The sequence below is a fragment of the Arabidopsis thaliana genome, chromosome 2, assembly GCF_000001735.4.
Source record: "Arabidopsis thaliana chromosome 2, partial sequence".
In the NCBI taxonomy this organism is placed as follows: domain Eukaryota; kingdom Viridiplantae; phylum Streptophyta; class Magnoliopsida; order Brassicales; family Brassicaceae; genus Arabidopsis; species Arabidopsis thaliana.
In genome coordinates, this window is record NC_003071.7 from 14,999,411 (window position 1) to 15,026,862 (window position 27,452).

General features: G+C 35.8%; 8 protein-coding genes and 1 long non-coding RNA gene across 21 annotated transcripts; 4 read left to right on the forward strand and 5 right to left on the reverse strand.

Moving 5' to 3' along the window:
* Window positions 1-315: 315 nt before the first annotated feature.
* Window positions 316-3,663, forward strand: ACX5 (acyl-CoA oxidase 5). The gene is made up of 11 exons (NM_129124.4): window positions 316-689; window positions 769-939; window positions 1,017-1,226; window positions 1,313-1,400; window positions 1,482-1,644; window positions 1,742-1,940; window positions 2,090-2,287; window positions 2,368-2,499; window positions 2,625-2,745; window positions 2,829-3,009; window positions 3,089-3,663. The coding sequence occupies exons 1-11, from the start codon at window positions 552-554 to the stop codon at window positions 3,480-3,482; spliced, it is 1,995 nt and encodes a 664-aa protein (NP_181112.1). The 5' UTR covers window positions 316-551; the 3' UTR covers window positions 3,483-3,663.
* A 1,990-nt stretch (window positions 3,664-5,653) lies between these two features.
* ERF38 (ERF family protein 38) lies at window positions 5,654-6,624 on the forward strand. The gene has a single exon (NM_129125.2). The coding sequence runs from the start codon at window positions 5,795-5,797 to the stop codon at window positions 6,377-6,379; it is 585 nt and encodes a 194-aa protein (NP_181113.1). The 5' UTR covers window positions 5,654-5,794; the 3' UTR covers window positions 6,380-6,624.
* A 4,672-nt stretch (window positions 6,625-11,296) lies between these two features.
* On the reverse strand, window positions 11,297-14,874 carry PGSIP7 (Nucleotide-diphospho-sugar transferases superfamily protein). 4 transcript variants are annotated; one of them, NM_129126.5, is made up of 4 exons: window positions 14,317-14,874; window positions 12,361-12,821; window positions 12,133-12,280; window positions 11,297-12,055 (listed from the first exon to the last, which is right to left on the reverse strand). In NM_129126.5, the coding sequence occupies exons 1-4, from the start codon at window positions 14,658-14,660 to the stop codon at window positions 11,515-11,517; spliced, it is 1,494 nt and encodes a 497-aa protein (NP_565817.2). In that variant the 5' UTR covers window positions 14,661-14,874; the 3' UTR covers window positions 11,297-11,514. The 4 variants fall into 4 exon arrangements, with proteins under 4 accessions (NP_565817.2, NP_001323450.1, NP_973607.1 ...); NM_001336571.1 differs by having other exon boundaries at window positions 11,297-12,280; window positions 14,317-14,850; NM_201878.3 differs by lacking the exon at window positions 14,317-14,874 and having other exon boundaries at window positions 11,386-12,055; window positions 12,361-13,958.
* Window positions 14,875-17,245: 2,371 nt separating this feature from the next.
* On the forward strand, window positions 17,246-20,701 carry OWL1 (DNAJ heat shock N-terminal domain-containing protein). The gene is made up of 11 exons (NM_129128.4): window positions 17,246-17,625; window positions 17,749-18,035; window positions 18,329-18,526; window positions 18,613-18,727; window positions 18,814-18,900; window positions 18,987-19,075; window positions 19,214-19,298; window positions 19,383-19,436; window positions 19,725-19,805; window positions 19,896-19,973; window positions 20,067-20,701. Exons 1-11 carry the CDS (start codon window positions 17,473-17,475, stop codon window positions 20,454-20,456), a joined length of 1,617 nt encoding a protein of 538 aa, NP_181115.2. The 5' UTR covers window positions 17,246-17,472; the 3' UTR covers window positions 20,457-20,701.
* A 286-nt stretch (window positions 20,702-20,987) lies between these two features.
* Window positions 20,988-22,188, reverse strand: AT2G35730 (Heavy metal transport/detoxification superfamily protein). Of its 2 annotated transcripts, NM_129129.3 has the most exons (3): window positions 22,003-22,186; window positions 21,640-21,721; window positions 20,988-21,351 (listed from the first exon to the last, which is right to left on the reverse strand). In NM_129129.3, the coding sequence occupies exons 1-3, from the start codon at window positions 22,063-22,065 to the stop codon at window positions 21,149-21,151; spliced, it is 348 nt and encodes a 115-aa protein (NP_565819.1). In that variant the 5' UTR covers window positions 22,066-22,186; the 3' UTR covers window positions 20,988-21,148. The 2 variants fall into 2 exon arrangements, with proteins under 2 accessions (NP_565819.1, NP_001325393.1); NM_001336572.1 differs by having other exon boundaries at window positions 21,034-21,351; window positions 21,640-22,188.
* A 983-nt stretch (window positions 22,189-23,171) lies between these two features.
* On the reverse strand, window positions 23,172-23,954 carry AT2G35736 (uncharacterized protein; the record flags this gene model as incomplete). Of its 2 annotated transcripts, NM_001202756.1 has the most annotated exons (2): window positions 23,172-23,403; window positions 23,668-23,954. In NM_001202756.1, one exon carries the CDS (start codon window positions 23,842-23,844, stop codon window positions 23,674-23,676), a length of 171 nt encoding a protein of 56 aa, NP_001189685.1. The 2 variants fall into 2 exon arrangements, with proteins under 2 accessions (NP_001189685.1, NP_565821.1); NM_129131.1 differs by lacking the exon at window positions 23,172-23,403 and having other exon boundaries at window positions 23,674-23,844.
* On the reverse strand, window positions 23,266-23,457 carry AT2G35733 (uncharacterized protein; the record flags this gene model as incomplete). Its single annotated transcript, NM_129130.1, has 1 exon — window positions 23,266-23,457. The coding sequence occupies one exon, from the start codon at window positions 23,455-23,457 to the stop codon at window positions 23,266-23,268; it is 192 nt and encodes a 63-aa protein (NP_565820.1).
* Window positions 23,955-24,076: 122 nt separating the features above from the next.
* Window positions 24,077-27,402, forward strand: AT2G35738. 8 transcript variants are annotated; one of them, NR_140723.1, is made up of 4 exons: window positions 24,077-24,238; window positions 24,474-24,591; window positions 25,067-26,379; window positions 26,560-27,399. It is a non-coding gene; the product is annotated as an other RNA (long non-coding RNA). The 8 variants fall into 8 exon arrangements; NR_140722.1 differs by having other exon boundaries at window positions 25,189-26,379; NR_140719.1 differs by having other exon boundaries at window positions 25,189-25,548; window positions 25,711-27,399.
* On the reverse strand, window positions 25,079-27,216 carry INT3 (nositol transporter 3; the record flags this gene model as incomplete). Its single annotated transcript, NM_129132.2, has 3 exons — window positions 26,465-27,216; window positions 25,650-26,375; window positions 25,079-25,555 (listed from the first exon to the last, which is right to left on the reverse strand). Exons 1-3 carry the CDS (start codon window positions 27,002-27,004, stop codon window positions 25,079-25,081), a joined length of 1,743 nt encoding a protein of 580 aa, NP_181117.1. The 5' UTR covers window positions 27,005-27,216.
* Window positions 27,403-27,452: the final 50 nt, after the last annotated feature.

Consider the following 27,452-nt stretch of genomic DNA (forward strand, 5'->3'; position numbering starts at 1 on the left):
TAAGAAAAAGTATCTAAGTCCTCTAAAATATTAAATTCAAAACAAACAAAACTAGTCCTGGGTAATACTTTCGAGTAAAAAGAATTTACAACTAGGCTACAAAATAGAAATTACTGCAAATAGGCTTTATTATATTGGAGTGATTTACTAAAGTCAACAAAAAAAAATCAAAAGTAGCTGAGCAAATTATCTACAGCCCACGAGAGTGTAGTAATGGGCTAATGGGCTAATGGCAACTATGATGTGTAGATGATTAGAGAGAGCTTGATTAGTTTTAAACCAAATCTTATCACGTCTTTCATTAGAATCCGATATAAATGATAAATACTTGGAACTTTCTATTACCAATTTTTTTGTTACCTTTATTACATTAGTCTCTCTTTCTGTTCAAACTTGTAATCCTAAAAATAGAACAAAATCCTCTGTTTTTTCTGTAACGAATTCTTTCTTATTGAATCACCCAAAGGTAAGAGCTTTTTTAGTGGCTTCTCTTTCTTTGATTTATCCAATTTTTCACACACACTCGAGAATCTGAGACAATAGAGAGAACAATGGAGAGAGTTGATCACCTTGCCGATGAGAGGAACAAAGCAGAGTTCAACGTCGACGATATGAAGATCGTCTGGGCCGGTTCCCGCCACGCTTTCGATGTTTCAAATCGTATGTCTCGCCTCGTCGCTAATGATCCGGTAAGATTTCTCCTTCCTCCTTTCTCTGTTTTTCCGGCGACATTTCCGATGTGAATTTCGAAACTTTTGCCATGTTAAGGTCTTTGAGAAAAGCAAAAGAGCTGTGATGAGTAGGAAAGAGTTGTTCAAGAACACGTTGAGGAAAAGTGTTCACGCTTGGAAGTTGATTAACGAGCTTCGTCTCTCAGATGAGGAAGGACTCAAATTGAGATCTTTCATGGATCAACCAGGCTTCTTGGATCTGCATTGGGTATAACACAAAATTTACAATTTCCCTTGGGTGGTTTAATTAGAATTTTGGTGTTGAATTGGTTTTGTGGTGGATAGGGAATGTTTGTGCCTGCAATTAAAGGACAAGGCACAGAGCAACAACAACAAAAGTGGTTGTCTTTAGCTACTAAGATGCAGATAATTGGATGTTATGCTCAAACTGAGCTTGGTCATGGCTCTAATGTTCAAGGCCTTGAGACAACCGCTACTTTTGATCCAAAGACAGATCAGTTTATCATTCACAGTCCAACTCAGACATCATCCAAAGTAAGGGGAAGAAGTATAGACAGTTATCTATTTTGATCTCTGAGTGTTTAAATTGTGTCTTGATTTTGTTTTGTTTGAAACATTAGTGGTGGCCTGGTGGGTTAGGAAAAGTTTCTACTCATGCTGTTATTTATGCTCGTCTAATAACCAATGGCAAAGACCATGGTGTACATGGTAAGGCACTAGAACGATTTCTTATTCATTTTTTTAATAATCATCAGTAGTATTGAGTAACAAGATTTTTCTGTTTTTCAGGATTCATCGTGCAGCTGCGTAGTTTGGATGATCATTCTCCTCTTCCGGGTATAACCGTTGGTGATATCGGAATGAAGTTTGGAAACGGGGCATATAACTCAATGGACAATGGTTTTCTTATGTTTGATCATTTTCGCATTCCTAGAGATCAAATGCTCATGAGGTCCTCTCTCTTTGGCCCTTTCTATGAATAAAAGCATTTTATCATTTAATATCCCTAAGAGAAACAGATTTATGGTTGTGCATTTTTCTTCTTATAGACTGTCAAAAGTTACAAGAGAAGGAAAATATGTAGCATCAGATGTTCCAAGGCAATTGGTGTATGGTACTATGGTGTATGTGAGACAGTCTATTGTGTCAAATGCTTCCACCGCGCTGGCTCGGGCAGTTTGCATTGCTACTAGGTACAGTGCTGTTCGAAGGCAGTTTGGCTCACATGATGGTGGCATTGAGACACAGGTATTCAACAAATCTCACTATTCATAACTATGGGGCAAAAATGTTTTCTGTAACTTAGTTAAGTAAGAATCCAATCTCTAGATAGAATATGGTCATCAGTCATGACCATAAACATAGAGACCAGTTATTGATGTTGTTATAATTGGCAGGTGATTAATTATAAAACTCAGCAGAACAGGTTGTTTCCTCTGCTGGCATCTGCATATGCATTTCGGTTTGTAGGGGAATGGCTGAAGTGGCTCTACACTGATGTAACAAAAAGACTAGAGGCCAGTGATTTCGCAACATTGCCTGAAGCTCATGCATGCACTGCTGGATTGAAGTCTATGACTACCTCAGCCACCTCTGTATGCTTTCAAATCTTAACTTATTAAAATAAGTTGAATATTATCAGCTAAACTGTGTTTTTTTTGTTGTTGGTTAAAAGGATGGGATTGAAGAATGTCGTAAGTTATGTGGTGGACATGGATACTTGTGGTGTAGTGGGCTTCCTGAATTGTTTGCTGTATATGTTCCTGCTTGCACATACGAGGGAGACAATGTTGTGTTGCAGTTACAGGTATTCTTAAACTTATCTTCTTGAATATCACTTTTAAGAATCATTTCAAGCCCCTACTCTTTATAATGGCAAATGAAATGGTCTTAAAATTTTGTTATATATGTTTTAAAACAATGGATCTTCAGGTTGCTAGATTTCTGATGAAGACAGTTTCACAGTTGGGTTCTGGAAAGGCTCCTTCTGGGACAACTGCTTATATGGGCAGAGCAAAACACCTTTTGCAATGCAGTTCCGGAGTTCGAAATGGTGATTTTTTCATGGATACTACCATAATATTTATACTCTTTATATCTACCTGTTTTCTGAATTTATCTTGGTTGAGAATGTAGCTAGGGACTGGTTAAACCCTGGTATGGTGTTGGAAGCTTTTGAAGCAAGAGCTTTGAGAATGGCTGTTACTTGTGCTAACAATCTAAGCAAGTTTGAGAATCAAGAACAAGGATTCTCAGAACTCTTGGCTGATCTTGTTGAGGCTGCTACTGCTCATTGCCAGTTAATTGTTGTTTCTAAGTAAGTAAATAAGCTTCTTCACTAAAATTTTACAAACTAATCAACAGACTCAAATCATAACTTACGTGAAAATTCACAGGTTTATAGCCAAAGTAGAGGGAGATATTGAAGGAAAAGGAGTGAAGAAACAGCTCAAGAATCTATGCTACATCTACGCACTCTATCTCCTTCACAAACACCTTGGTGATTTCCTCAGTACAAACTCTGTTACTCCTGAACAAGCCTCACTTGCGAACCAGCAGCTTCGATCACTCTACTCTCAGGTTCGACCAAACGCAGTGGCCCTAGTGGACGCCTTCGACTACACGGACCAGTATCTTGGCTCTGTCTTAGGCCGCTATGACGGAAACGTTTATCCAAAGCTTTTCGAGGAAGCGTTGAAGGATCCACTCAATGACTCGGTGGTTCCTGACGGCTACCGTGAGTACATCCGACCGTTGATTAAGCAACGCTTCCGCTCTGCCAAACTCTAACTCTTTCTTTGTGCGGCTAAAAGGGGCAACACTGTTTTATTTATGTTATATTTTATTCATGTTTTTAACAAATGTGAAGTAAACTACAAATATCTTAAGTTATATGGGTGATAAATTAATATTTGTAAAATATCACATTTATTTATCTATGAAGAAATAAAACAGATTAATTGCATATACAATTTTGTGGTTGTACTATTGCATTTGCATGTCAGCAGATTTTACGATCACATTTAGTTTTATGTGCCCTTTTGCTTTACCTTCTATTAATTGGCTTTTTTCGATCCATAAAGTTTCCTTACGTTTTTAGTTATTAATTGAGCAATTAATAACCGAATTAGTTAGTTGAATATGTATTTATCATACAATTTGTGGTTGTACTATTGCTATTAGCCAACTGTTGTCGTCTATCTAAATCCTCCAACATTGAAAAAAACAAACTAAAACAAATAATACATTCGTATTAAAAAAGAAAACTTGTTAGTTGGTTAGTAGTGAAGGTAGTTACGACACCATCCTTAAATTAATTTTGACAGCTTATGTCTTTAATCTTGTTTAACCCAAGAGTCTAAATTAAAGACGAAAACCAAGTTTGACTGACTCTTCCGATATATGCATGTACACTATATCACATATCTATATGTGCATGTATATATGAGTATGATCTATATGACTATAGATGTATGTATATGTGTGTACGAAGCCTATGAGATCATATAATTGGCTTATGTAACATCTCATGTAGGTTGTCCTTTCCTTTGTAGTGTCGTGTCTTATCGTCAACTGTCTTTGATTGTTAATTTGTATAGTACATTTTAAGTACCTTGTACTAACGTGTGCTAATGCGGTTTCTTACATGTGCGTCTCTATGATCAATGGTGTATTCAAATTGTTCACTTAAACACACCTTTCTTCAAATTCTTAATGGGATTGCACATTTGCAAACCTAACTCACTAAACTTCGATCATTTCTTTATATGCTAGTTCTTTATATGCTAGATACGTATAACGGCTTTCAGAAGATTTATCCAAATGGAAAACTTTTATCATTTGCGAATCAACACCAACATTTTTTTTGGCTTTTTTGTTTTCTATGCTTCCCAACAATTATGTGATAGGTAAATCAAGTAGATGAATATTTACCGTTTAAAGTATAGTTTTATATGCTCTATTTTTTTGTTTCTCGGTGTGGATCAATGGAAAATTGGAAATCTTCTACTATTTTTTCAAACCCTACTTTTTTTACTAAAGTAGCTATAGCTAAAAGAAACACCTTAGTAATTCACTAATTCTTAAGCTATGTATTCACTATTATATTCACCATCGATGTATACTACAAAAGAGTGGCTCGACTGTAGAAACTCGAGAAAGTCCGATAAAGTAATATACCCCAAACACGAATGCTTTATACTTAATATTTAGTGAACCAATTAGGTACTCACTCATAAAACGAGGCTAAATGCATTATTTTTTTAAAATCCATATATTTGGTGCCCAATAAATGTAAACGCCGAGTTGTGAGGAGGTTAATCATTTCTTGAATGGAGTTACCAGAAACGATGGCTTGAATTCATCCTTTTCTCATACTAGGATTTATCTTATTTTGTATCAATATGCTATTCATTTTTTTAATGAAGATATTATACACATACTGATTTCTCCACATTTACAGAAAGAAGTGTGTAGATATATATACATGTAGCCAGTGCACGAATCTAATCTACAAATACTTTAGTTTTATCTAAATACTCTCACCTTTCACGAGTCATGATGTAATCTAACCGCTATATTTTACCGTACTAACATCTTTTACCATTTCTAATTGTATTCATATTTCATCACTGTTTTTTACCTTGTTATGCGTAATCAATTGAACCCATTTCTTAAATTAATTCAAAATTATCAATTTGCCACGTAATTGTTATTTACATAAAATATTAAATATCTTCTTCTTTTTTGTAAACCAAAATATTAGAATATCTTCAAACATATGAATTCATAAAAGTCCCGAGTAGTTTTTGTATTTTTCACAACGAGAGAGAGAGAGATCGAGTATAATACATTCAAAAGTCATCTGGCTATATATGGTATAGTAGGTAGTTAATACTTATACATATATTTTAGGTATAGCCTACAAAAGAAAAAATCTGCTTTCTAATTTTTGGATGTATATAATAACAAGACACCGACCTCTTCTTCTTCTCAACCCAAAAGAACAAAAACCAATTTTATTTCCTTCTCTCAAATCTTCCCACCAAAAATTAACTCTTTCGTTCACACTAAGTCCCTTTTAAAAGAAAATATCCCAATTAATGGAACGTGACGACTGCCGGAGATTTCAGGACTCGCCGGCGCAGACGACGGAGAGAAGAGTGAAATATAAACCAAAGAAGAAAAGAGCCAAAGATGATGATGATGAGAAAGTTGTTTCGAAGCATCCAAATTTTCGAGGTGTCAGAATGAGACAATGGGGAAAATGGGTGTCCGAAATCAGAGAGCCAAAAAAGAAATCAAGAATCTGGCTCGGTACTTTCTCCACGGCGGAGATGGCGGCGCGTGCTCACGACGTGGCAGCTTTAGCCATCAAAGGCGGTTCTGCACATCTCAACTTCCCGGAGCTCGCTTATCACCTCCCTAGACCAGCTAGTGCCGACCCTAAAGACATCCAAGCTGCCGCCGCCGCAGCTGCAGCCGCTGTGGCCATTGACATGGATGTAGAGACGTCTTCGCCGTCGCCATCTCCCACAGTTACGGAAACGTCATCTCCGGCTATGATAGCACTCTCCGACGACGCGTTCTCCGATCTTCCTGATCTCTTGCTCAACGTGAACCATAACATCGATGGCTTCTGGGACTCTTTTCCCTATGAAGAACCCTTCCTCTCTCAAAGTTACTAGAAACTCAAAACTATGTCGTTTTTGTATGTATTTTTGTCATGTGACCATTTTTTGACGTCGAAAATCACCCGGATAATCCAAATTGTATGATTTATTAATGGTTGATGATTTTCTTTGTGTGGAACAATGTGTATGATACGTAATCAAAAGTTCAAAAAAAAAATAAAAAAAATGTGTGATACGTTATACGTAAGTAAAAGGTACTTTGTTTTTGTAGAAATATGAACGTCAGTGAGTCGATGACAAGTGACAAAGTCCCATGTTTCTTTGTAGCTAGCCCTGTTTTTTTTTTCAGACAACTGTTTATTTCCCCTAAAGTTTTTCAGATTTATGTTTCTGACCCCTACATTTACTTTTAGGTCTGACATTGATATCCTTTTGTCCAATAAGGCTGGCATATAATAGATAGATAGATAGTTTTTTTTGGAGATCTGTAACATTTATGTAGACGTTATTTTATCTCAATTATATAAAATTAAGGTCGATCATATTATGTAACAAACAACCTCGACCGTGTTTCATTCAGAAAAAAATATGAATGGCCTCAGATTTGTTGCGTTAGAGATGATACAATAAAATGAGAGAGAAAGAAAGAAAAAAGGGAAAAACAGCACGAGAGACAAATTTTATTAACCTTCTGTTGAATTTGTGTTTGATGTATTTTTTCTGTCGTTTTCTAGTTTCCTAATTCATGGCTATTCTCCTTTTTGCCGTGAGCTTATTGGCCCTTATAAAGTTGGAAATGAAATGACCCGTTGGTCCATTTTATTTAATGAGTGTGCTGTATTTATTGTGCTTTTTGTTGGGACTGATTTTCAATTTTTCATTGAAATGCTGTTTTTTTGTTGCTTCTATTTGTCTCTATTTATTTTATCTGCATGATTTTGGACTAATTAAAAAGAGACTAATTTTTAATATTTATGAAAACACTAGATATTTTTCTTATCTATGATAAAGAATATAAATCATAATTTTTCAATCCACATGGTAAATATTTGAGCCATTTGACTATTGTATGTTGGTTGTTTAGGTTTCTATTAAGCGATACAGAAAGTTATTATTTTCTTCATTTTATGTAAATGATGTTTTAGTTTCTATGTTTATTTGAAAATAGACAGAGAAATAATATAAATCAATTTTCTGTTAAGAAGAACTAATCATTTAACTTTACAACTGAACTTAGTAATCATAAACTAACAATTATTTCCCAACAACGGTTAATGTCCACCAAAACAAGCGTTATAAGTTAGTTTGGTCTATGTTGGCAAAACCTTGCAAAGAAGGAGGATGCGTTTAACAAACTTTGAAGTGTTTTTTTAAAAAGTTTAATGATGTCATGTTGCCTTCCACGAGACCTGAAAGAGATTTGTATTTTGGATTAAGAGTTGATTATCTACTGGACTATGATGCTATGAATGATATTGCTAATTAATCCTACAACCATACAAAAACAAATCATTTAATGTATTTTTCCAAATCATCTCATAATTGGGATAACTGGGAGCAATCGGGATGGCATTAACCAAAAGATGATTTTTATATTTCATGTATACGTATGTCAAAGTTTACTTCCCTTTCGAATTGGTTTCTTAACTATGTTGTAATTGACTCAATGACATCTTGATGATATAGTTCCTTGTCGTGCGAATATCATCTTTCCAGTCTACAATGTGGATTACAGTGGAGTTTTTTTTATTCTATTTATGTAGTTATATACGGTAAGAAAACTGACAGTAATTGACCGTATTCTATTTATGTAGTCTACAATAGTGAGTTTTCTTACGGCGAAAAACATAAGAAATTTGTAAGAAATAGTTATTTTTTACCATTTTTTAACCAAAACATTTGTAGGAAATGTCCCGTAAAACTTACTATTTGATCAAAATAAAATATATAGAATGAAATAAAATTGTCGTACTCATTAAATAATTGTTTTGATAAATTTTAAGAAAATCGTACAGATTTGAAACTAAATACACCCAAAAAAAAGTTTTTAAAAGGGTTAAATTACAAATTACATGTTAATATATATACATATATAACGTTTTATGTTTTGTTTTCTAATCTTTTGTAGAAATTTAAAATATGAAAACCAGCATATAATTTACGAATTTTTTATTAGTATGAAAGTTTCCGAAATTCTGATATTTTTGGAAAAGAATAAATGGTTGTTTTCTTATATTGTCCCTATATATAGCAGGGGGTACGAACTTGCCTATGTGTTTAAATGTGAGCCGTATGTTGCTTCGACATCATGGGGCCAAATCAACATCATTGTCAAATAATGGCTACAGTTTTTTTGAAGATTTTTGAGGTTTCATTCTTCCATATCAGTATGTGTTTTTAACCATCCTAATGTTATGTGTGTTTATAATAACATTAGGATTGTAAAACAAATTAAGAGTTGTGAATTATATCATTTTTCTGAACATTACTTATTAAAATTAAAATTTGTCTCTCAAATTATTGACAAAAATATAAAGTAACCATGTATGTATTAACTAAACCATGTTATTTAGTGGTTTATGATATTTTGTTGTTGTGTTTGTACTTTGTAGTTCGGTTTAAATCCGTGTTTTCATATTATTAAAAAGAAAACTCATATTTATTAAATATAATAATATTTAAATTTGAAAAAAAGATCAAGTAGAATTTCACGTACTATATAAATATTATTAATATTGTAAGGATTATGAAAAATGAATAAATATGAATTGAACTAATAAGTGACTACAGATGTAAATCTCTCACCAATAGAAAAGGGTGTTTGTATTAATCTAATTTCATGAAAAGAAAGAAAATAAAAAAAGCTATCCTGTCTGTCGTATTGTTTGGATGAATATGTGATTAAACACGTTGATGTGATATATCCAACGATGACGTCTACAAGCTGGAGAATCCTAGGTGACTAGATCCTTAATACTCCAGTTTCCAAAACTAGATCATCTTCATCTTTCCGTTTTTGACCTATTGGCTAGATAAGTGAGGTAAAACATTTTTTCATCTTATTTTTTTTTCTAACCTTTTAAAAAATTTAATGAATTTACTGGAAATGTTTTTCTTATATATTTTGTAATTTAATGATTTCAAACGGTAATTATTTAATTAACAACAAATGCATCCACATAAGCTATTTAGATGGTGGTTCAACTTGATTTGTTTGGGTTGAATTTAATTCGAATGTGTTATGTGTCTTGACTTTATTTCTTCAAATTCTATAAGTAGATAAACACAATTATCCCATATATTAATGATGTACAAGTGCAAGTAAATGATTTTTATATACAAATATTTAGTTTTTTTTTTTAGACATGTATAAACTTGTAATTTATATTAGCACTGGACACATTATAAACACAGGATTGCCTACAATCATTTATTTAAACTTACATTCACTTTTTCTTTTTAATCTTACATTCATTTATATACCACATATAGAAAAAATGAAAAAAAACTCACGTTATTGTTCGTGTACAGCTTCAGGCCTTCAGCATATAATAAAATGAGAAGATATAAGAGGTCAAAGTTTCTCTTCAGTCTTAATAAGTAACGGTTTAATAACATACGCTCCCGATACCAAATCTGGTTATGAACAATGTTTACTCTCGTATGATTCGTGAAGACAACACATTCGCGCCATTCGCTCATAGGACGTTTCTTCACGGTTCAATTGGTGCCATCATTTATTGATTATTAGAACCTGAAAGAAAAAGAAAAAAGAACCACTAAGCTACAAGGCTATCCTTACACGTCTAACGTAATCATTAGTTTGGAAATTGGAATTAAAGGGACACGCTAGAACAAATTGGAGTGAAGATATTGTCCCTCTGAATTGTTTCCCTTTACGGTAAAAAATCATTAAAATAGTATATATATAAAAAGCGTGAAAAGAAGAAGGAACGTACAAAAGTTGAGAGAATATCCTACAGATGAAGTTAGAAATGGTGGGCTGAGGCACACGTGCTAGGTTATGTCCGTACTGTCGCCATTGTACGAACGAGACGAAAGTGGAATTTGTATCTTCTGATAACTATTAGAACAAACCACAAAAGCCCATGTCTCTACTCTGATAATAATAATATTGGTGCCTTCCACAAAGGCCAAGCTACTTTATATACAGACCTACACACTTTCATTATTTGGTTCATAAAAGGTATAAGAGAATAATTATTTTTTTCAACTAAAAATTAATAACTTATTTTTATGCTTTTACTATATACATGAAAAAGGACCCCCCCCCCCCTACCCACCCAAATATGAAATTAAATTCTTATTCTAGTCTAATAAACATATAACGGATGATTTAGACAATAACTTTATTACAATTTTAAAATGCAATAACACGTGATTGACCAATAAACCTAGCAATATATGGATCGTATATTGTAAAAATTTGGACTAGTTCGCTGATGGGTAGCCCAATGGGTGAAGTGGCCCAAAGAAAACTCGCCGTCTTATAATAAATGTCGCTATTTATTATACTTGGCGGCGATAACCTAATTCGAAAGCTGTGAAACTTGGAGAAATGGGTAAACAATTTGCTCTTAATATTCTTCGTCTACAGTTTTTCTAGTGAATGATTCATTATTTTGTTCAATATCTTTCTGTGATGAGTAGGTGCATACAAGTGTGTTTCGGAGCTATGGAGAAAGGTGGTTTCGTTATTAATCTTAAAATGTACTAACCCTAGAGAATATAGACTAGACTTTTCATCAAATTAGGAGTTTTCTATATGAAGCATACTATCACAAGTCTAGTAGGCAAGTTAATAATAATCCAAAGGAATCTCTATGGTCTCTACTTGTAATTTTATTCTAGCTACATCACAGCTTGACCTGGATCTAGGGGGCTTTTGTAACTAGAGAGGAAAAATCAAAGAGGGACACAAATAAAAAACAGAGAGAAAAACAGAGTGTGCTCAATTGTTTGTGTTCTTTAACTTTTCATGCTACAAATCTTTAAATCCAAGAGAGTGAGTTAAAAACAATAATGAAGAGTATGAAATCAGGCTACCGAAATTGATACTTTGACTAGGTAAAAGAAAGAAGGTTAGAGTGAGTTGATATAAATGTAATGTGAATGAAACAATAATAATCCTTTATATACAGAGAAACAATATGTCAAATAAAGACTCCCTAATACAATTTGCTGAAGCCTGAAGTGACCCCTGAGTCTCCCAATCGCGGGAACAACACCTCTTTCTCAATCAAAACCTGGAGGTGCGATGTGATTTTGCGGAATGAAACCCACACAAAGGGTGCGCAACAAAATGCGTATGCGAAAACTGACAAGGCTCTGACCACTCCATCAGGGTACCAAGGGAAGGCCATGACAAGGAGAGTGCCGAGAATTCCTAGCCATGGAGTGAGAACAGGGAGCGTTGGGAGGAGGAGAGTGTTGATTGAAATGGAAGAGAGAGCAAAAGAAGCCATCAAGTAGAGCGACCAGCCGATGAGTGGGTGGATAGTGTGAGGGATGGTGAAGAATGGGAAGATGTAGGCTGCAACTACAGAGAGAAGCGCGATCAACTTAAAACCAGCTTGGATCGTTGTTAAGTTGCGGTCAGAGCGGCGATAACATAGCTTGGTTATGTTAGGACGAGCTAGTCGTGTAACCACTATGATTCCAAGGTAAAACATTGCTTGGATTATAACCAAAGGCATTTCGGCTGAGTACCTATTGCAAGATCATTATTATTAGCCACTATACAGAGCTTAAGAGGGAGTTGTCATCATTTAAAAATTTAAAATTACCCTATAGTGGCGCGACGCTGCTCGTGCCATGAGAAACCTAGTGGAAGAACAGGCCATGACCACCAGTACCATGGCTTTAACCAAACAGCTCCCGGGAATGTAATCACACTGTTTGGTCCACAGGGTATGTTCCATCTTAGCTTAAGATCTGAGAGTACAAGTTAATACATTAGCCAACATTAATCATTATAGACAAAATCTTGAGAGAAGAATTAAGAGACTACTTACAGAAATAAGAAGCGTCCATTTGGTAGCCTAAGGGAAGTCTCAAGTGACCATTAAGTACAGATCCGTTACTCGGAGGACTAAAGAGAGGTTGGTCAAGAAGATCAGAGAAGTAACTGACAAGAAAACCTTGATCAGCTCCATCAGGATTCTTTCTTCCAACTTGTAGCTCATGGAGCATGTCCTTGAACACTTCCACTGATGGCTGCAACACGAAGAGACCAGTGTGGAAGATACAAGGGTTAATGAAGACCGCACAGAAGCGCCCACACTGGAACAACTCGTCGGCTTTCTTAAGAAAGAGGTTATCGGCATCTAGCATGACCACACGGTCGTAATCAGACAAAGCCCAAGCGTAGAGCTTGTTTAGAGTAAGCTTGAATCTACTGTTGAAGTTGGTCTGTCTCCTGTATGGATTATCCACATTTTCAACTCTCACCACTTTAGCTCCATCTTCCTCTTCCCTGCTCACAAAGAGGCTCATTAGTATTCACACACACAAACATCGTACAAACAAACTAGTTATGCATGCATGTTTTTTAGAATAAATATATTCTTATGAATCATATCAGAAAATGAAGTTCTTGTGTAAAGTCCTAATAATGTTGCTTTCAATTATTATAGGTTTATCTTTCTTATCGGATGTGCTCTAAAGGACACAAAAATTATTACTATAGGCTATGAGGTTGAGATGTAGACGTTATTGCATGATCTATGCAGCAGATTGGCCGGTCATAAATTAGTAATTTGACACAAAAAAACAGCTCTTTCTTGTTTCCAAAAGGTTTCAATCAAAACGCTAAAGTCAAACAACTCTCCTTAAGTTAATATGATTTCAATTCAATGTAATAAGATTATTGCTATCGATCGCTTTTAGTTGCCATATTCTTTATCTCTACGCCTGTTTCAACTTTTTTGGGTGCATAATGAATTGTTGACTTAATCTATGGTTTATTTCTAAATTTTTGAAAACTGGATTGTTTTGGTGGTTAATACCATCCGGACCACTTAGTTTTAGTCTAATCTGTCCATAGAAACTCAAATGATTAATTCACCTACATGCCTATTAAATATGTTTTTAAAAATTGTTGTTTAACTTATAAAAATACTAAACTAATCAAAAACTTAATATGAAAAAAACAAAAGAAGTTTTTCAAAACTAGATGACACCTAACGAGTTTTTGAGAATTGATTTTTTAAAACACAAATATATTTCTATACAGATAGGCGCGTTGTCATATACTATATAGGACCAATAGGAGAGGATATAATGGAGTTAAATGCGTTGGTCTAAGTGTCTGTCAACCATAAATACTCAAACATTTGTTTCTCTCCAACTTTTACTTACACCAAAATAGTAAGGTCAAAAAATGAACTCAAAAAATTCCATTTTAATTCGTGAAGCCAATCAAGAGAAAGAAAACGATAGAATAAAAAAAACTAATATGCTTTTGTCTCGATATTTTCTATGAATAAGGTGGTCGTTGTCTCATTCGAACAATTTTCTAAGCTAACTTCAATTTCTAAGAGAAAAAAGTGAATCAAGACTCAAGAGTCCAACCAGGGAAGGACGTAGAGGAAAGGGAAGGTGTATCTGTCTGTGCCACTGCCAACTATAACTTCTTAAAATATTTGTTTCTATAAGCTAAACTGAAATATATTTGTTTTCATATTAGCTTATATATTCAAGAATACAACTAGACAAGGACCAATTCTTATCTTTACTTTTTTCTTTCCCTTTGCTTAAATAAGTAATGTTGATATATATAGAAAAATACCATTTGAATTTGTTTTTAGAACTCCTGCTGTTTCACGCACGATGCCATTATAGTGAAAATTACGAATGTTTTGTAAAAAAATTTTTAAAAATTAATAGCAATTGTATATTCCAGCCTAATAATAGTTTGGTGGTCAAGTTTCGAAACGACAGCGTTTAAGATGGTCGGAAGAGAGACTTACAAGGTTTGAACCCATCGGAGAGGAACGTCGAGAGAAGCGATGACGACGAGATCAGCTTCCACGTGAAGACTTCTCAACGATCTGATCAAAACACGTGTCGCAACGTAGAACTCGTAGTCTCTTGGCGTCCCCATGTACATCATCGTTGCGTATGCGTTCTTATGCTCCGGTCGCCGCGTCTTCAAACCTCGATCTTGAACCGTCACCACCGCGTTTGCGGTATCTATCGCCGTTTCTTGCGGTGGTTGCAGCAGCAGCAGCTGTCTCTCTCGATACGCCGTCGTTTCGATTATCATAAAAGATAGAACCAAAGACAAGAACACAAAGCCTCTCTGCAAATCCATTCTTGATTTCTCTGTACAATGTCCGAATTGCTAAAACAAATCAAATGAAAAGAATTTATCTAGAATCTGAAACTTTTAAAGAATGTGTAAACGCATACGCGTATATATATATATACAGAGAATGTATCAAAGAGAAAGGGAGGTTTCTGGGAGACTGTGAAGGGTTAAAAAGGTATAATGGCGACTGGCCAATGACAACATTATTTTAACAATTAGAAGAAAACGAAAAAGTTGAGCATATATTCCTAGGTTGCTCTAATTTTACTTTAAACAAGTTAATTACTGTATTAGTTGCTAATGACTAAAACAAGTTAATTACTGTTAGTTTACATATTTCCAAAGCAAATCTAACACCGTTCATTTTTCTTTCATATTGATCGAATTCTACATTCTTATTTGTTTCCAAAAAAATTTGAAAATATAAAAGATTTTGATTCCAGATTTTTAAGGGTTTAAAAGAGAAATCTTTTAGTCACATTTTTTGGACTAAGAGAGATTTGTAACGCTGTTAGTTTGTAACGCACTAAAAGATGATGAATTAAGGTCTGCTTAATTTTTAAAATATTAATAAATTAAAAGGGGAGTTATGAAAGTAACCGTATTTTTATTTTATGTATTTTGTTGGCAGCTAATATTATGGAAATGGTCAATTTAGGACCATGTGACTGAGCCCGTTGTTCTCTTGGCAAGTGGTGTCTGGTGTGTAATCTCATCCCAGTTCATTATTTTTTATATTTCCACTACATATTTCTTTAATTCTTTTACTAATCTCCACCAAAATTCAAAGTCAAATCTGTCAAGAAACTAACATTGTGTGTTAAAAAGGTAAAATATATTGCATATTGGACGATCAGTGGATTGAAATACTGGAAATGAGAGGAATTGAAATAGGATTAGTAAATTTAATAATTAGAGTAATTAAGAGGAGAACTTTTTTCCTGTATCTCTTAAACTGGAAAAAAATTCCAACAAAAGTGAATGGAAAATCCGAAAATAAGGAAAAAATTATACTATACTGTATAGAAATACTCAGATTGGACCAAGAATAGTGAGAAAATACACAAATTTCTTGTACAGATGTTTTGAGTCACATCCACAAGACTGTACGGTAAGAAGCCCTATATTAGTCAGAGGAGAGAGGAGGAAAGTAATGTTCTTACGTTTGATTCACAATTACTTAGCAAAATACAAAGTACAATATGCATAATAGTATAATTTTATTGGAAAGATCGTTTCAGACACTAGAATTATACCTAACTACATTAACTGTTATCGTTTTCTAATAGTCGTCCTTGTCACGTTGGTTTTGTACCACTTATTTTGAGGTTAACAGGAAAATAAAATTCATTGTATGTTTTAGGCAGATATCCAACGTTGACTGTACGTACCCAAATATGCACATTTATGGAGTAATACATAACAACCCATCTTGTATTTTTTTATTAAGTATATGGCAATATGGATATTTATATTGTACAACATATCAAGATTACGTGTTGTATCATTTCATCATGCAATAGGCTGTATTATATTTCCTCTATCCCATTTTCTTAAAAACGTTTTGGCTAAAATCACAAAGATTAAGAAACAACAAGTATTTTCTCATTTATAAAAAATCAACCAATATAACAAATTAAAATACTGCACATTTTAAATAGTTATAAACTACTAAATTATAAATAAAAACTAGGAACAAAACTAATAAATGGAACAAAAAACATCTTTATCGTATATTAGAACAGAAATTTGGGGGAAGAAAGTAGAGAAAAGGGAAAGAGGAAGGAAAGGGTCGAGTAAACGTTGACTGATTAAACAAGACACGACTCCTCTTATCTTGTGTTGAAACCGCGTCGGTCCAAATTGTCTGAAATTGTCTTTTAGATGCTTACGGATCCAACCAAGTGTCTCCTTTTTCTGTTGACTTCTACTTATGTACATTTTTGTTTTATTGTTTAAAGACCATGTTGACATTATTTCTTTTTATTAAGTATCGAAAGGTTGCTAGTTGCTACAATGAGTTTCATGAGCCAATCTTTGCGATTGCGATGATGAAAAACAGGAGTACCTACTATTTCAAGGCTTCAATAAAACACAACTTAATCGAAATCTTCATATGACAAAAGTTAACTCTTACAATTAAATGCAAACTTGATTACCTTTTTTCAAGTATCCACATAACACATTAGGCTAGAGAATTACTTAATCTCACATCTGAATTCGGTCCAAACAAAACCCATTGTTATCAAACGGACAATATTCAGGTATTCAAATTCGAGTTTGGTCCAACCGTTAAGATCTTAGCATGCAAACTATTTTCAAGATGGATTCCAAAGAAAGCCCAATAAGTTTGACAAAACGCCTGAAAGAGAAGATTATGACTCTATTTCTCCGAGATTGTTGGATATATGTTTAGTCCAACATTCTTTAATCTTGTCTTCTTAATCTCTTTAGAAATCGATTGTTTTGTGGGTCAAGATTAATGTGTAGCTTTAGCCGAAGCCTTATGGACATTTTAAGGCCCATTAACATATGGAAATGGGTCAAAATTGAACAATTTATAAAATAAGATGTCAAAAGTAGAATTTACGAGGGAATTGGGGACGAAGAAAAAGAAAGAAGAATGGACTTGGGAATCAAGCAAGGGTCAAAGCGTCAACAAGCGAGCTAAAGCCGAGAGCAGCGGTGTCAAAAAACCTCATCCGCCGCAAAACCCCTAAAACCCTCCGGCACCGGAACTTTCTCTTTCTTCTATCACTTTCCTTTGACTGTCTCTATCGAGATTTCAATCACTGAATCGATTGAATCTTAAGCAATGATGGGCCAAGAAGCAGCTCCGACGGGACCACCCAACAGAGAACTCTACGCGCTCCTGAATTTATCACCGGAGGCCTCCGACGAAGAAATCAGAAAAGCTTATCGTCAATGGGCTCAAGTTTATCACCCTGACAAGATCCAATCTCCTCAGGTTTGCCCGAATCAATCTTCTTTGTTTTCAATTCGCCTCTGATCTTCGTGATATCAAATTTGGATACTTTACATAAAGGAAGTAGCTTTTTCGAGTGGGCTGATTTAGAATTTGTGTGGTTAGATGAAGGAAGTAGCTACGGAGAATTTCCAACGGATATGTGAAGCATATGAGATATTGTCGGATGAGACTAAGAGGCTAATATATGACTTATATGGCATGGAAGGATTGAATTCAGGATTAGAGCTTGGTCCTAGGTTGAGTAAGGCTGATGAGATCAAAGAGGAGCTTGAAAGGATTAAGAGGAGAAATGAAGAAGCTAAGAAGATGGCTCATTTTCAACCCACTGGTTCTATTCTCTTCAATTTGTCTGTCCCACATTTTTTAGTAGGCGATGGCATCATGAGAGGGTACTTATTTTCTTCTTCTTTTCAAGTTTTGATGTATTTTTGGTAGCATGGTTCTTGATTTGGGTTCCTAATTTGACCTTGGAGACACTTACTAGTCTGGAAAGTTTTGATAGCAAATGGTTTATTGAGAAAAGATTTGGTCTTGTTTCTGTTTTCTTCTTATCTAGTTGTGTGTATTAGTTATCTTGTGTGAGAATTTTGGTTGCTCAACACTAGCCCTGACTACTTTGTTTCATTTGAAGTAGTTTTTGATGCCTTTTCGTTTCTTTTGTGCTTGTATCTGCAACTTTCAGAATGGTTATGGCTAGTCAAGTGCAGTCTCAGTTGTCAAAAGATGATGCAATTGCCATTGGTGGAAATTTGGCGGCCAATGAAAAGTCTGGTGGCGGAGTCGCTACTGCCATACTGAGACGTCAGATTTCTCCAGTGTCATCCATAGAGTTTGTCGCTTCAACGGGTTTGCAGTCGCTTATTGGAGTGCAGACAACACGGTAGGCTCATGAGTTTTTCCAGTTATTTCTGGGCATCTTTTATGGTTTCGGTTTATGTGACTCTTATGGGTTTCTTGTTGGGGCAGTCAGTTAACCATACATTCAACTGCCACAATCAATATTTCAAAGTCTTTGAGTGATGGCTCCATCAATCTTACCAACACGTGGACTCGACAGCTTTCAGAAACTTCAAGCGGAAATGTAAGTTCGCTCTGTTGTTTTGATTAAACCTTCTAAGATGGCGAGAAAGCAGTTTTCTCGATTTTAAAATAGTTCATTTCATCCAGATTGAACTGGCACTGGGTATGCGATCAGCAATTACAGTTGGATGGAAAAAGAGAGACGAGAATGTATCTGCTGCTGGTGACTTTAAGGTAGGCTGAGTACCAAATTGCATTCTGACTGTTCTTACCTCGACCACCTTTCTTACTTTCCCTAGCTCTAATCTTGCTATTACTAGATTGAATCTGGTGGACTCGGAGCATCAGCTCGTTATACTCGTAAACTTTCATCCAAATCTCATGGTCGCATTGTGGGTAGAATCGGAAGGTATGTTTTATTGACAATCCCGAGCAACCTAATGTATGATGTGCGAGAGGATAGAAATCATTTTTTAAGTTGTCTTTACATGTGTGGCGCAATCATTGTTCTCATTTTACTTTGGAATTTTTTTTTTAACTTATTCAGCAATGCTCTTGAGATTGAGCTCGGTGGTGGAAGGCAAATTTCTGAGTTCAGTACAGTAAGAATGATGTATACAGTAGGACTCAAGGTAAACTACTCTTTAAAACTTTCGGAGCCATCTTAGCCATTATGCAATCTGCTTATTTCCGGTACTCTTATACTTTGTTTGTAGGGTATTTTCTGGAAAGTAGAGCTACACCGTGGTAGCCAAAAGCTGATTGTTCCCGTGAGTGTTACTTTCTTCCTTTCTTTTCTTGTGGTGTCATGTCTGCTGTCTTCGGATAAGAACCGAACAGATTGTGTCTTAATCTGTGGAGTAGAATATATTAAAAAAGCATAAACCAATAGAACCAAAGACCAATCCTAAAAGCCTAGGGATGGATTCTAGAGCATTATCCTTGACTCTCTGAAACCTTTACCCAACTCAATTATGGACAAAGACAAACATCCGTATTACTCTGGGGAAGTCTTTCACTTTTGACACCTTCATGATGATTATCTTTGAAACGTGCAGATTCTACTCTCCGCACATTTAGCTCCAGTATTTGCAACTGGAGCATTCATTGTTCCAACATCTCTTTACTTTTTGTTAAAGGTGAGTGATTGGACCCTCTAAATATAATCTACTTTTGGTCTATTGTTATAAGCTGTTTACCTTATTAAACATTTTCACTGTTCCACGCAGAAATTTGTGGTGAAGCCATATTTGCTTAAAAGAGAAAAACAAAAGGCCTTGGAGAATATGGAGAAAACTTGGGGCCAGGTGATTGTTACTTCCGAGTTTGGTAGCCAAGCGAGATTCCTTGTAATTGTAGATGATCTTATTATGAATATTTGTTTAAACTGTGGGTTTTAGGTTGGGGAAGCAAGGGCAAGGGCTGAGAAAGCCCAGCAATTGCTACAAACCGTAGCCACAAGGAAGAAAAACCGTCAAGTTGAAACAGATGGGCTCATAGTAACGAAAGCGTTGTATGGTGACCCAAAAGCAATAGAGAGAAGAAACGAAGGAGTGGAAGGACTGGATTCGGGAGTCATTGACGTGACAGTGCCGATGAACTTCCTTGTGAGTGACTCAGGGCAGCTCAAGCTCCATGAGGGAGTGAAGAAATCAGGGATCATGGGTTTTTGCGATCCCTGTCCCGGCCAACCTAAGCAGTTATACATTGCATACACTTACCATTCTCAGCCATTTGAGGTAATAGTTGGTGACTATGAAGAGCTGAGTATACCACAAGAAGGCCAGTGAGAGTATGAAAACGGTACTCTCCACTTTGTTGTTTTTATTAATACGAACGAATGGCTTCTTTCGGGGATTTGTAACTCTTTTACACATTCATTTCTTTCTCAATAAATTAAGCATTCTTGTTTGCCAAAAAATTTATGTAATCGTGTGGTTATTTAGATATCGATTTTTTTTTAGATATCAATTTTCTTTTACATATAATTTCTTGTCTGAAATATTTAAATTTTGGAATTGGGTAACATGACGTTTGAGTTTCTATTGATGGAAGCAAGTTTTATTTATTTATATAAGGAAAAAGTTTGTTTTAAATAATAAGAGTAAATAACAAAAAAATGTGACATTTTAGCTGTTTTCTTTGGGAGAAAGAGAAACATTGAAGCCTTGAAGGTATTACCATTTTCTCTTTAATTGTTTTGTATATTGGTATAATGCATATTGTTTATGAAAATAGTTCTTGAGTGAGAATATTATATATGAAGATTTTATTTTATTATGCAGTTTCTCTCAAGAACTATTTTAATGAACAGTATGCATCTTCCAGTTTATTAATCACATAAATTGAAAAAAATTTAAGAATATATGCAACAAAATAATTTAAAAGAAAAGACAAATTTATGATATGTACCACAAAAAAATCACTCTAGATATTAATAACTTTGTACAACTATTGATGCGTTTTGTAGTAAGTGAGGATGTTATAATGTAGTTGGACGTAAACAAAGAGAGAAAATGGAACGAAGGAATATTTTTAGAGGTCGCAAAAGGCGTTTGGCGTTTTGAGAAGGAGTTTGAGAGACAACGTCCTTGACTTGTTGTTGAGAAGAAACCAAACGTGGCCTAAAGTCACCTCGTGCCATGACCAACTTCTTCTTCAAATCAACCACGTACTCTTCGATTCCTGCAGCCATTTCTCTTTCTTTGGTCAAACACATACGTAATTATTTTCTCTACTTCTCTGATTTTTTTAATCAATGAATTTGATTCTTAAAAATCAATGATGACAGCTAGGATTAAACAAAAAGATCGTGGATGGTTCTTACTTCTTAAGAGCGAATAAGGATGATGGTAAACGGTTGGTAGCAGCCACGAAATTAGAATTTAAGCATATTTAAAAATTGATTAATTAAGTAGCAAGTAGCTTGTGAGTTTAATGAAATAATCTTTGGTGGTAACGTAGAGAGCTCACCGGTCATCTTGGAGACAATCTTAGAGACTCTGTCTTGACAAGCAACACATCCCACATCTGCGTTTATCTCTATCACTTGAAACTGTTTTTGGCCTCCCAAAGTTAATATTTTGCTCAACATATAAATTCTATATACATGTCACACCAATTAAAAAAAAAACAAAGTGATGATCCAACAACAACGATGGTTTCACTCAAGACAACTTACATAGACTCAGGGAACCAAATATTTTCATTCATTAGCTTTCAAATTAGAGAGAAGAAAACAAAAGAACTTCAAAAATGGAAAAGAGAGAGAAGAACTGAAAGATGCATGAAGTGATTGATAGAAGAGAAGTCTAAGTATATGAATGTATAACGTACCGATGGAAGTGAGAGTTTCTCGCAGAGCATGAGGGTGCGCCTTCGCATCATTGGCTCCTTCATTGCCGTCACACGGCAGAGCCAAGCCGGCGAGTTTGCTGTAAATGTTATGTATAAATATTGTTTATGTATCTAGAGGTTTGTTTATTTTTCAGGGAGGCTTTGACAAATTATAGGGAATGTGTGTTTTGTATGTATGCGGAAAGTGATTCAATTCGTTTATTTTATTGAGAAGTCCCATCTTTACACGTTTCACCCACAATCTCTATCTAACATGCAATAAACTAAAAATTAAAGTTTACTAGCAAGTAGGATTAATAACAATTTGTTTTCATAATAACCATTCACATCGAGATAAAATGACTATTTCGTTTTTATTTTAAATCATTTAAGGAAGAAATTTAAGATAGAGAAGACTACTATCTTTCAAATAATTTACAGAAGAAAGTTGATAAAAAAAAACAACTACAAACATTCACATCGAGGTAAAACGACTTTGTTATAAACTTTTAAATAATATACGGAAGAAAATTAAGATTCAAGGAGAAAAAAAAAAAAACACGCCAATGAGGAGATGGACTGAGTCAAATGATGCAGAATATTTTAGATAATTTAGAATGTAATCGAGTTGAAGGATAATAATATTAATTGGTTAAGAAAAGAGAGAAGGTCAAAAACATGTTAAAGCCACCATTGAACTTGACGAAACGGGTTGCATATGATCTCTTACTCTTTGCCTTTTTTGGTATACCATTAATCTATGAATGCCAAACCCTCTAGATGAATAAGTACTTTTCTCTTTCACATGTATAATGAGTGTTTGTAATGAAAAAAGCAGTACAGGTCTATAGAAGAGAAATTTGGGAATTTAGCAATGTTTACAAAAATTCCTATTCCGATCAAGTGAGGCCACAGGAAATCATTATCTAGAACCAGACTATGAAATCAAAATCGGCAGAATCTCTGAACAAAATTCCTCTTCTGATTCACCATGGCCACTGGAAATCGTTATCTACAACCGTACTATGAAATCAAAATCCATGAATCTCTCAGCTAAAAAGGAAACGGAGAAGAAAGAGTAGTGTCTTCAATTACCAAAAAGGTAACAAGATGTTGGCTGCCTTGTGGTTGTTATTACATCTTGACAAAAGAAGTAAAAGAAGTGTATAGACACAGTGATGTGTTTAGTGTGAGTCTAGTATCAGTAATCATACAAGAATGCAAGTAAAACCAGCAGCCACCACTGATGGATAACCTTGTAAATTAATCAAACTTGATAGTGAAATCAAATCTCTGCAACAAATTGGCAGAACCAAAACTCCTAATATGATGAGAAAGCCTTTCAACACCACCTCCACTCTTCTCTATAGATATCACCTTCACATTCCAAACATCCATCACCTTCACATTTGAAACCTTGAATACATTAACAATGAAACTGATTGGAGTTTGCATAGACACAACATTGTTAGACCAAGCTCCTAACACGAGATTCTAATTGAAGTTTCCGATCTCAATCTAAATTCACAAGTAAGAAACCCCAAATTCAATATGCGAATGAATGATGATGATTTTTCTTCAATTCCCAAAACTAAAAAGACGTGAAAAACCCTAACAAGTCCGAAAGTTAGAAGAAACACGAAAGAGAAAGCGATTGGTGTGTACGGAAAATCATTGGGGATCGTCTTTCTTGGGCTTGCGATAGTTCTCTTCCACGTGCTTAGCGACGACGAGGCCGGTGTTGGTGAGCTTCCGGATATTGGGAACGTTGTAGTTCTGTGCCAAGTACACCCCAAAAACTGATCCCGTTATGAAAGAGAAGCAGCTTCTGAATATTCCCATCCTCGATCTCTCTCTTTCTCTCTCTGTCTCTGTCTCTGTCTCTCTGCAACTTCAGAACTCCTCCTCCGCAAGTTTTCAGGTCAACAACAGAGACAGAAAGACGAATTCTCAGGGTTTTTATTTGGGAAGTTCTGCGACGCCGTTTAGTACTCTTGATTGGGCTTATAAATAAATAATAATAACTAATGAGGCCTTTTATTATAATAGAATTGCATTTTGTAGCTTCTTCTTCTCAGAACTCAGAAATTCCCCAAAACATAAATACTTCTCTCTTTCTCTTACCAAAACGGCGAAAATGGCGGATTCTGATTTTTGTCTCTTTTTTTCTTTGATGAAGATTCTCTTGATCAATTCATGGCTATCGAAACTGATTCTGCCATAAAAATCTGGACAGGTCTCTCTCAGTTCTAATTTTTATTGCTTTGTTTTTGCCATTCCATTTGATGAGATTGTGTGTGTGTTTGGCGCTGTCAATTTCATCAAGCAATCCAATGTTGCTCATAGAATCCTTATTTTGTATTTGTGTTACCACTCTTATGGAGAAATCAAATTAAAGGTTAACACTTTATACTTTCTATCACTCCTAAATATCTTATCAACTTTAACTCTTTTTTTTCTGATTCATATAGGCAAGCATGGAAGAAGATCCGTTGATCTGTGTTGATGTCATCAAGATTCCACTGCTCTACTGTGCAACTCTTAAGCTGCAAAATATGCTAACTTGAAACCTCTTTGCTCTCAAAAGAGGTAAATTTGTCTCCTTTGTGTCACTAGGCTCTATCTCCCTTGACCCTTGTGATAAATTGAACAAGCGGGTACTTAACGAGATAAAGTTAACATTATAGACAAAGACAGCGACAACAGACAACTTGCTACGTTTTCTTTCTTCATTGCTAAAGCATTATCTCACTATTTTGCCTAGTTTTAGTATAAGCATCTTTGATTCTTGTTAAGAAAACATATCAACTTTTAGATTATAATTTTTACCAAAAAAAACTTTTAAATTATAATAATACAAAAAGGAGTTTGTTAGTGTTAGTATGGTATAGCTTTTGCAAGAATGATCTATGTATAAGTTGGGATATTTCAACTATATAATGTGGGGGTATGTCTCTAATTAGATATCATTCTGTGTCTCTGCTGTAATGAGCAGAGTAAAAAGAATATGAAGTGACAAACTAAGAAAAATTTGTATGTGTTATGTTGTTTTTTGGCTTTGCAGCCACAAGTACTGCTAAGGCGTTTCCACTTGATTTTCCTTGGTCGTTGGCCGCAATAAACTAGGCCTAAACCCTCCTTCTAGCAACTTTTCCACTTCCTCAAACTGAAGCCCTTTGGTCTCAGGCACAAGCAGCCAGATGAAGAACAGCCCGACTGCGGATGACCCTGCAAATAGAAGGAATGTTCCCGATGACCCGACTGCGTTTGTCAATGTCAGGAACGTCTCACTCACTACGAGATTTGACATCCAGTTTGAGACTGCAGCGATTCCTCCCGCGAGCCCTCTGTAGCGAAGAGGATAGATCTCTGAGTTGACAATCCATGGAACTGTGCCCATACCGGGCGCGTACACAATGATGTAGAGGCCAAGGAAGACAATGGCCAGGTACCCGAACTTGCTGGGGCATCCGTCTTTGAAGAAGGTTCTGCCTTTCGAGTGGCACAATGCCTTCATATCAGCAGACTGAACAATGCATGCTCCAGGTGCGTACTGTGACAAAACACATATAACCCCAACATGAGTCTTAATTCATCTAGCCAGTACTGTTTTGGTGTGTGTGTTTTGAGTAAAGAGACTTTATTACCTCCTGTGCTCCGTTGGAGCAGAATCCGCAATCGTATTGAAGACACTTCATACAATTCCAGTTGGAGGGAGGAGAACGGGAGGCTGTGAATGGGGCAAATGCGGGACAAGTAGCATTTTTTGCGAAGTTTCTGGAGTCTCTCTTATCGATCTTTGGAGCGTGGTTTGAGGCTTCATTGAAAACGGCAGCCAAAATGACAAGGCAAGTTATGATCCCGAACATGGAAATGATCATAAGCTTGCGCCGACCATAACGGTCTACAAACATCATGCTTACTACAGACCCCACTGCATTGAGACCGGAGGTTATGAGAGCAAGAGCCATGGCTGTCTTGTTGGATGCGTAACCTGCAAACTGCAGAATAGTAGGACTGTAGTACATGACTGTGTTGATTCCCACAAACTGCTGGGCGACCTGGACGGTGATACCTGCGGCCAGACCGTGGCGGACAACTGGATTCGAGAGAGCGCCTCTGAGCTTATCAGAGAAGGTATGGCCGATAATATCCTCGTCAGCCGTCTCTGCCCGGACAGACTCCTTGAGTGCAGCTATCTCCGCTTCAACCATCTCTGCCGGGTATATTCTCTCGAGGATGTCTCTTGACTCGGCTTTCCTATCATTTCTATAGAGCCACCGTGGAGACTCTGGCAGCGTTAGCATGAGGCAGAACTGAATGATCGCTGGAATCGCCGAGACTCCCAACATCCACCTCCATGTACCCGGTGTCTGTGTAAGTGATCAGTAAGTTAGAGACTTTTCAAATCTTAAAAAAGAAAAGAAAATAAACATATTTGTGAGTTAGTTTGGTTGGTTACATGGACGAAGGCAAGGTTGATGAGATAAGATAGAAACTGTCCTCCGGTGATGAGAAGTCCGTTGGTGCTGACCAAGGCGCCTCTGATTCTCGCAGGAGACATCTCAGAGATGTAAAGCGGTGAGGTCATAGAAGCCATACCAACCCCAAAACCCACCAAGAGTCTGCCGAGGATGATGACCCACGGCGCATGAGCAATCACCATCACCAGGGCACCCAGCAGGAAGAGCACATCCGCTATAAGAACAGACATCCTCCTACCAAACTTATCGTTGTACCATCCTCCTATAGCTGCTCCAACAATGGCTCCAGCCACGGTCATGCTCACAATGATCTCCTGAAGCCATGTCTTGTTGTCTACCTCACCAAACTCCTCTTTTATATAGAGAAGAGCCCCTGCGATGACTCCCGTGTTGTATCCGAAGAGGAGTCCTCCAATACCGGCAGAGAGAGCCAGCCGCATAATGTAAGGTGTCTCCCATGTCGTCGTCCACACCTCTGTGATATTTATCTGCTCTGATTTCGATGCTTCTTCCACCATCTCTCTAACTGAAGTGGTTTTCTCGAAACCTTACGCTGATCGATAAATGATCGAGAAATGTTTGTAAGTCCAGAAAAGATGTCCTGAAGAAAGTTACAAGCATTGAAACTTGAAAGAGTATATTTATAGGAGCATAATGGATTGAGAAAAAAAAGAAACGCCAAGAATAGGAGAGTTCGAAGACAACAAATCAGGCTCAATATCCAGTTTTTAATGATTAGCTAGAGTGACAGTTTGCAAAAAAGTGTCTGTTATTGACTTGAAAAAATCTGTTATGAGTGTTTCCTCTGCATTCAACTGTTCAAAACTTTATCTCCTTAGTTGCTGTTTTGTACAACTGTAACCATACTATTTTTGGAACATAACCTGGTTGCTCCCAAAAAAAAGAAATCATGAACATAACCTACATTTCTTATATAATACATCTATGGGAGGGATTCGAAACAAA

Coding starts and splice junctions, on each gene's coding strand:
- ACX5 (NM_129124.4), top strand. CDS start 552: ATGGAGAGAGTTGATCACCTTGCCGATGAGAGGAACAAAGCAGAGTTC. Junction 2,746..2,828: donor CAGTTCCGGAGTTCGAAATG/GTGATTTTTTCA, acceptor TTGAGAATGTAG/CTAGGGACTGGTTAAACCCT. Junction 3,010..3,088: donor CAGTTAATTGTTGTTTCTAA/GTAAGTAAATAA, acceptor GAAAATTCACAG/GTTTATAGCCAAAGTAGAGG.
- ERF38 (NM_129125.2), top strand. CDS start 5,795: ATGGAACGTGACGACTGCCGGAGATTTCAGGACTCGCCGGCGCAGACG.
- OWL1 (NM_129128.4), top strand. CDS start 17,473: ATGATGGGCCAAGAAGCAGCTCCGACGGGACCACCCAACAGAGAACTC. Junction 18,036..18,328: donor GGCGATGGCATCATGAGAGG/GTACTTATTTTC, acceptor TGCAACTTTCAG/AATGGTTATGGCTAGTCAAG. Junction 18,901..18,986: donor CTGCTGCTGGTGACTTTAAG/GTAGGCTGAGTA, acceptor TGCTATTACTAG/ATTGAATCTGGTGGACTCGG.
- PGSIP7 (NM_129126.5), bottom strand. CDS start 14,660: ATGGATTTGCAGAGAGGCTTTGTGTTCTTGTCTTTGGTTCTATCTTTT. Junction 12,822..14,316: donor CTCCGATGGGTTCAAACCTT/GTAAGTCTCTCT, acceptor CTTTGTGAGCAG/GGAAGAGGAAGATGGAGCTA. Junction 12,056..12,132: donor CAGCGTCGCGCCACTATAGG/GTAATTTTAAAT, acceptor ATCTTGCAATAG/GTACTCAGCCGAAATGCCTT.
- AT2G35730 (NM_129129.3), bottom strand. CDS start 22,065: ATGAAGGAGCCAATGATGCGAAGGCGCACCCTCATGCTCTGCGAGAAA. Junction 21,722..22,002: donor AGAAACTCTCACTTCCATCG/GTACGTTATACA, acceptor GGCCAAAAACAG/TTTCAAGTGATAGAGATAAA. Junction 21,352..21,639: donor GATTGTCTCCAAGATGACCG/GTGAGCTCTCTA, acceptor AAATGGCTGCAG/GAATCGAAGAGTACGTGGTT.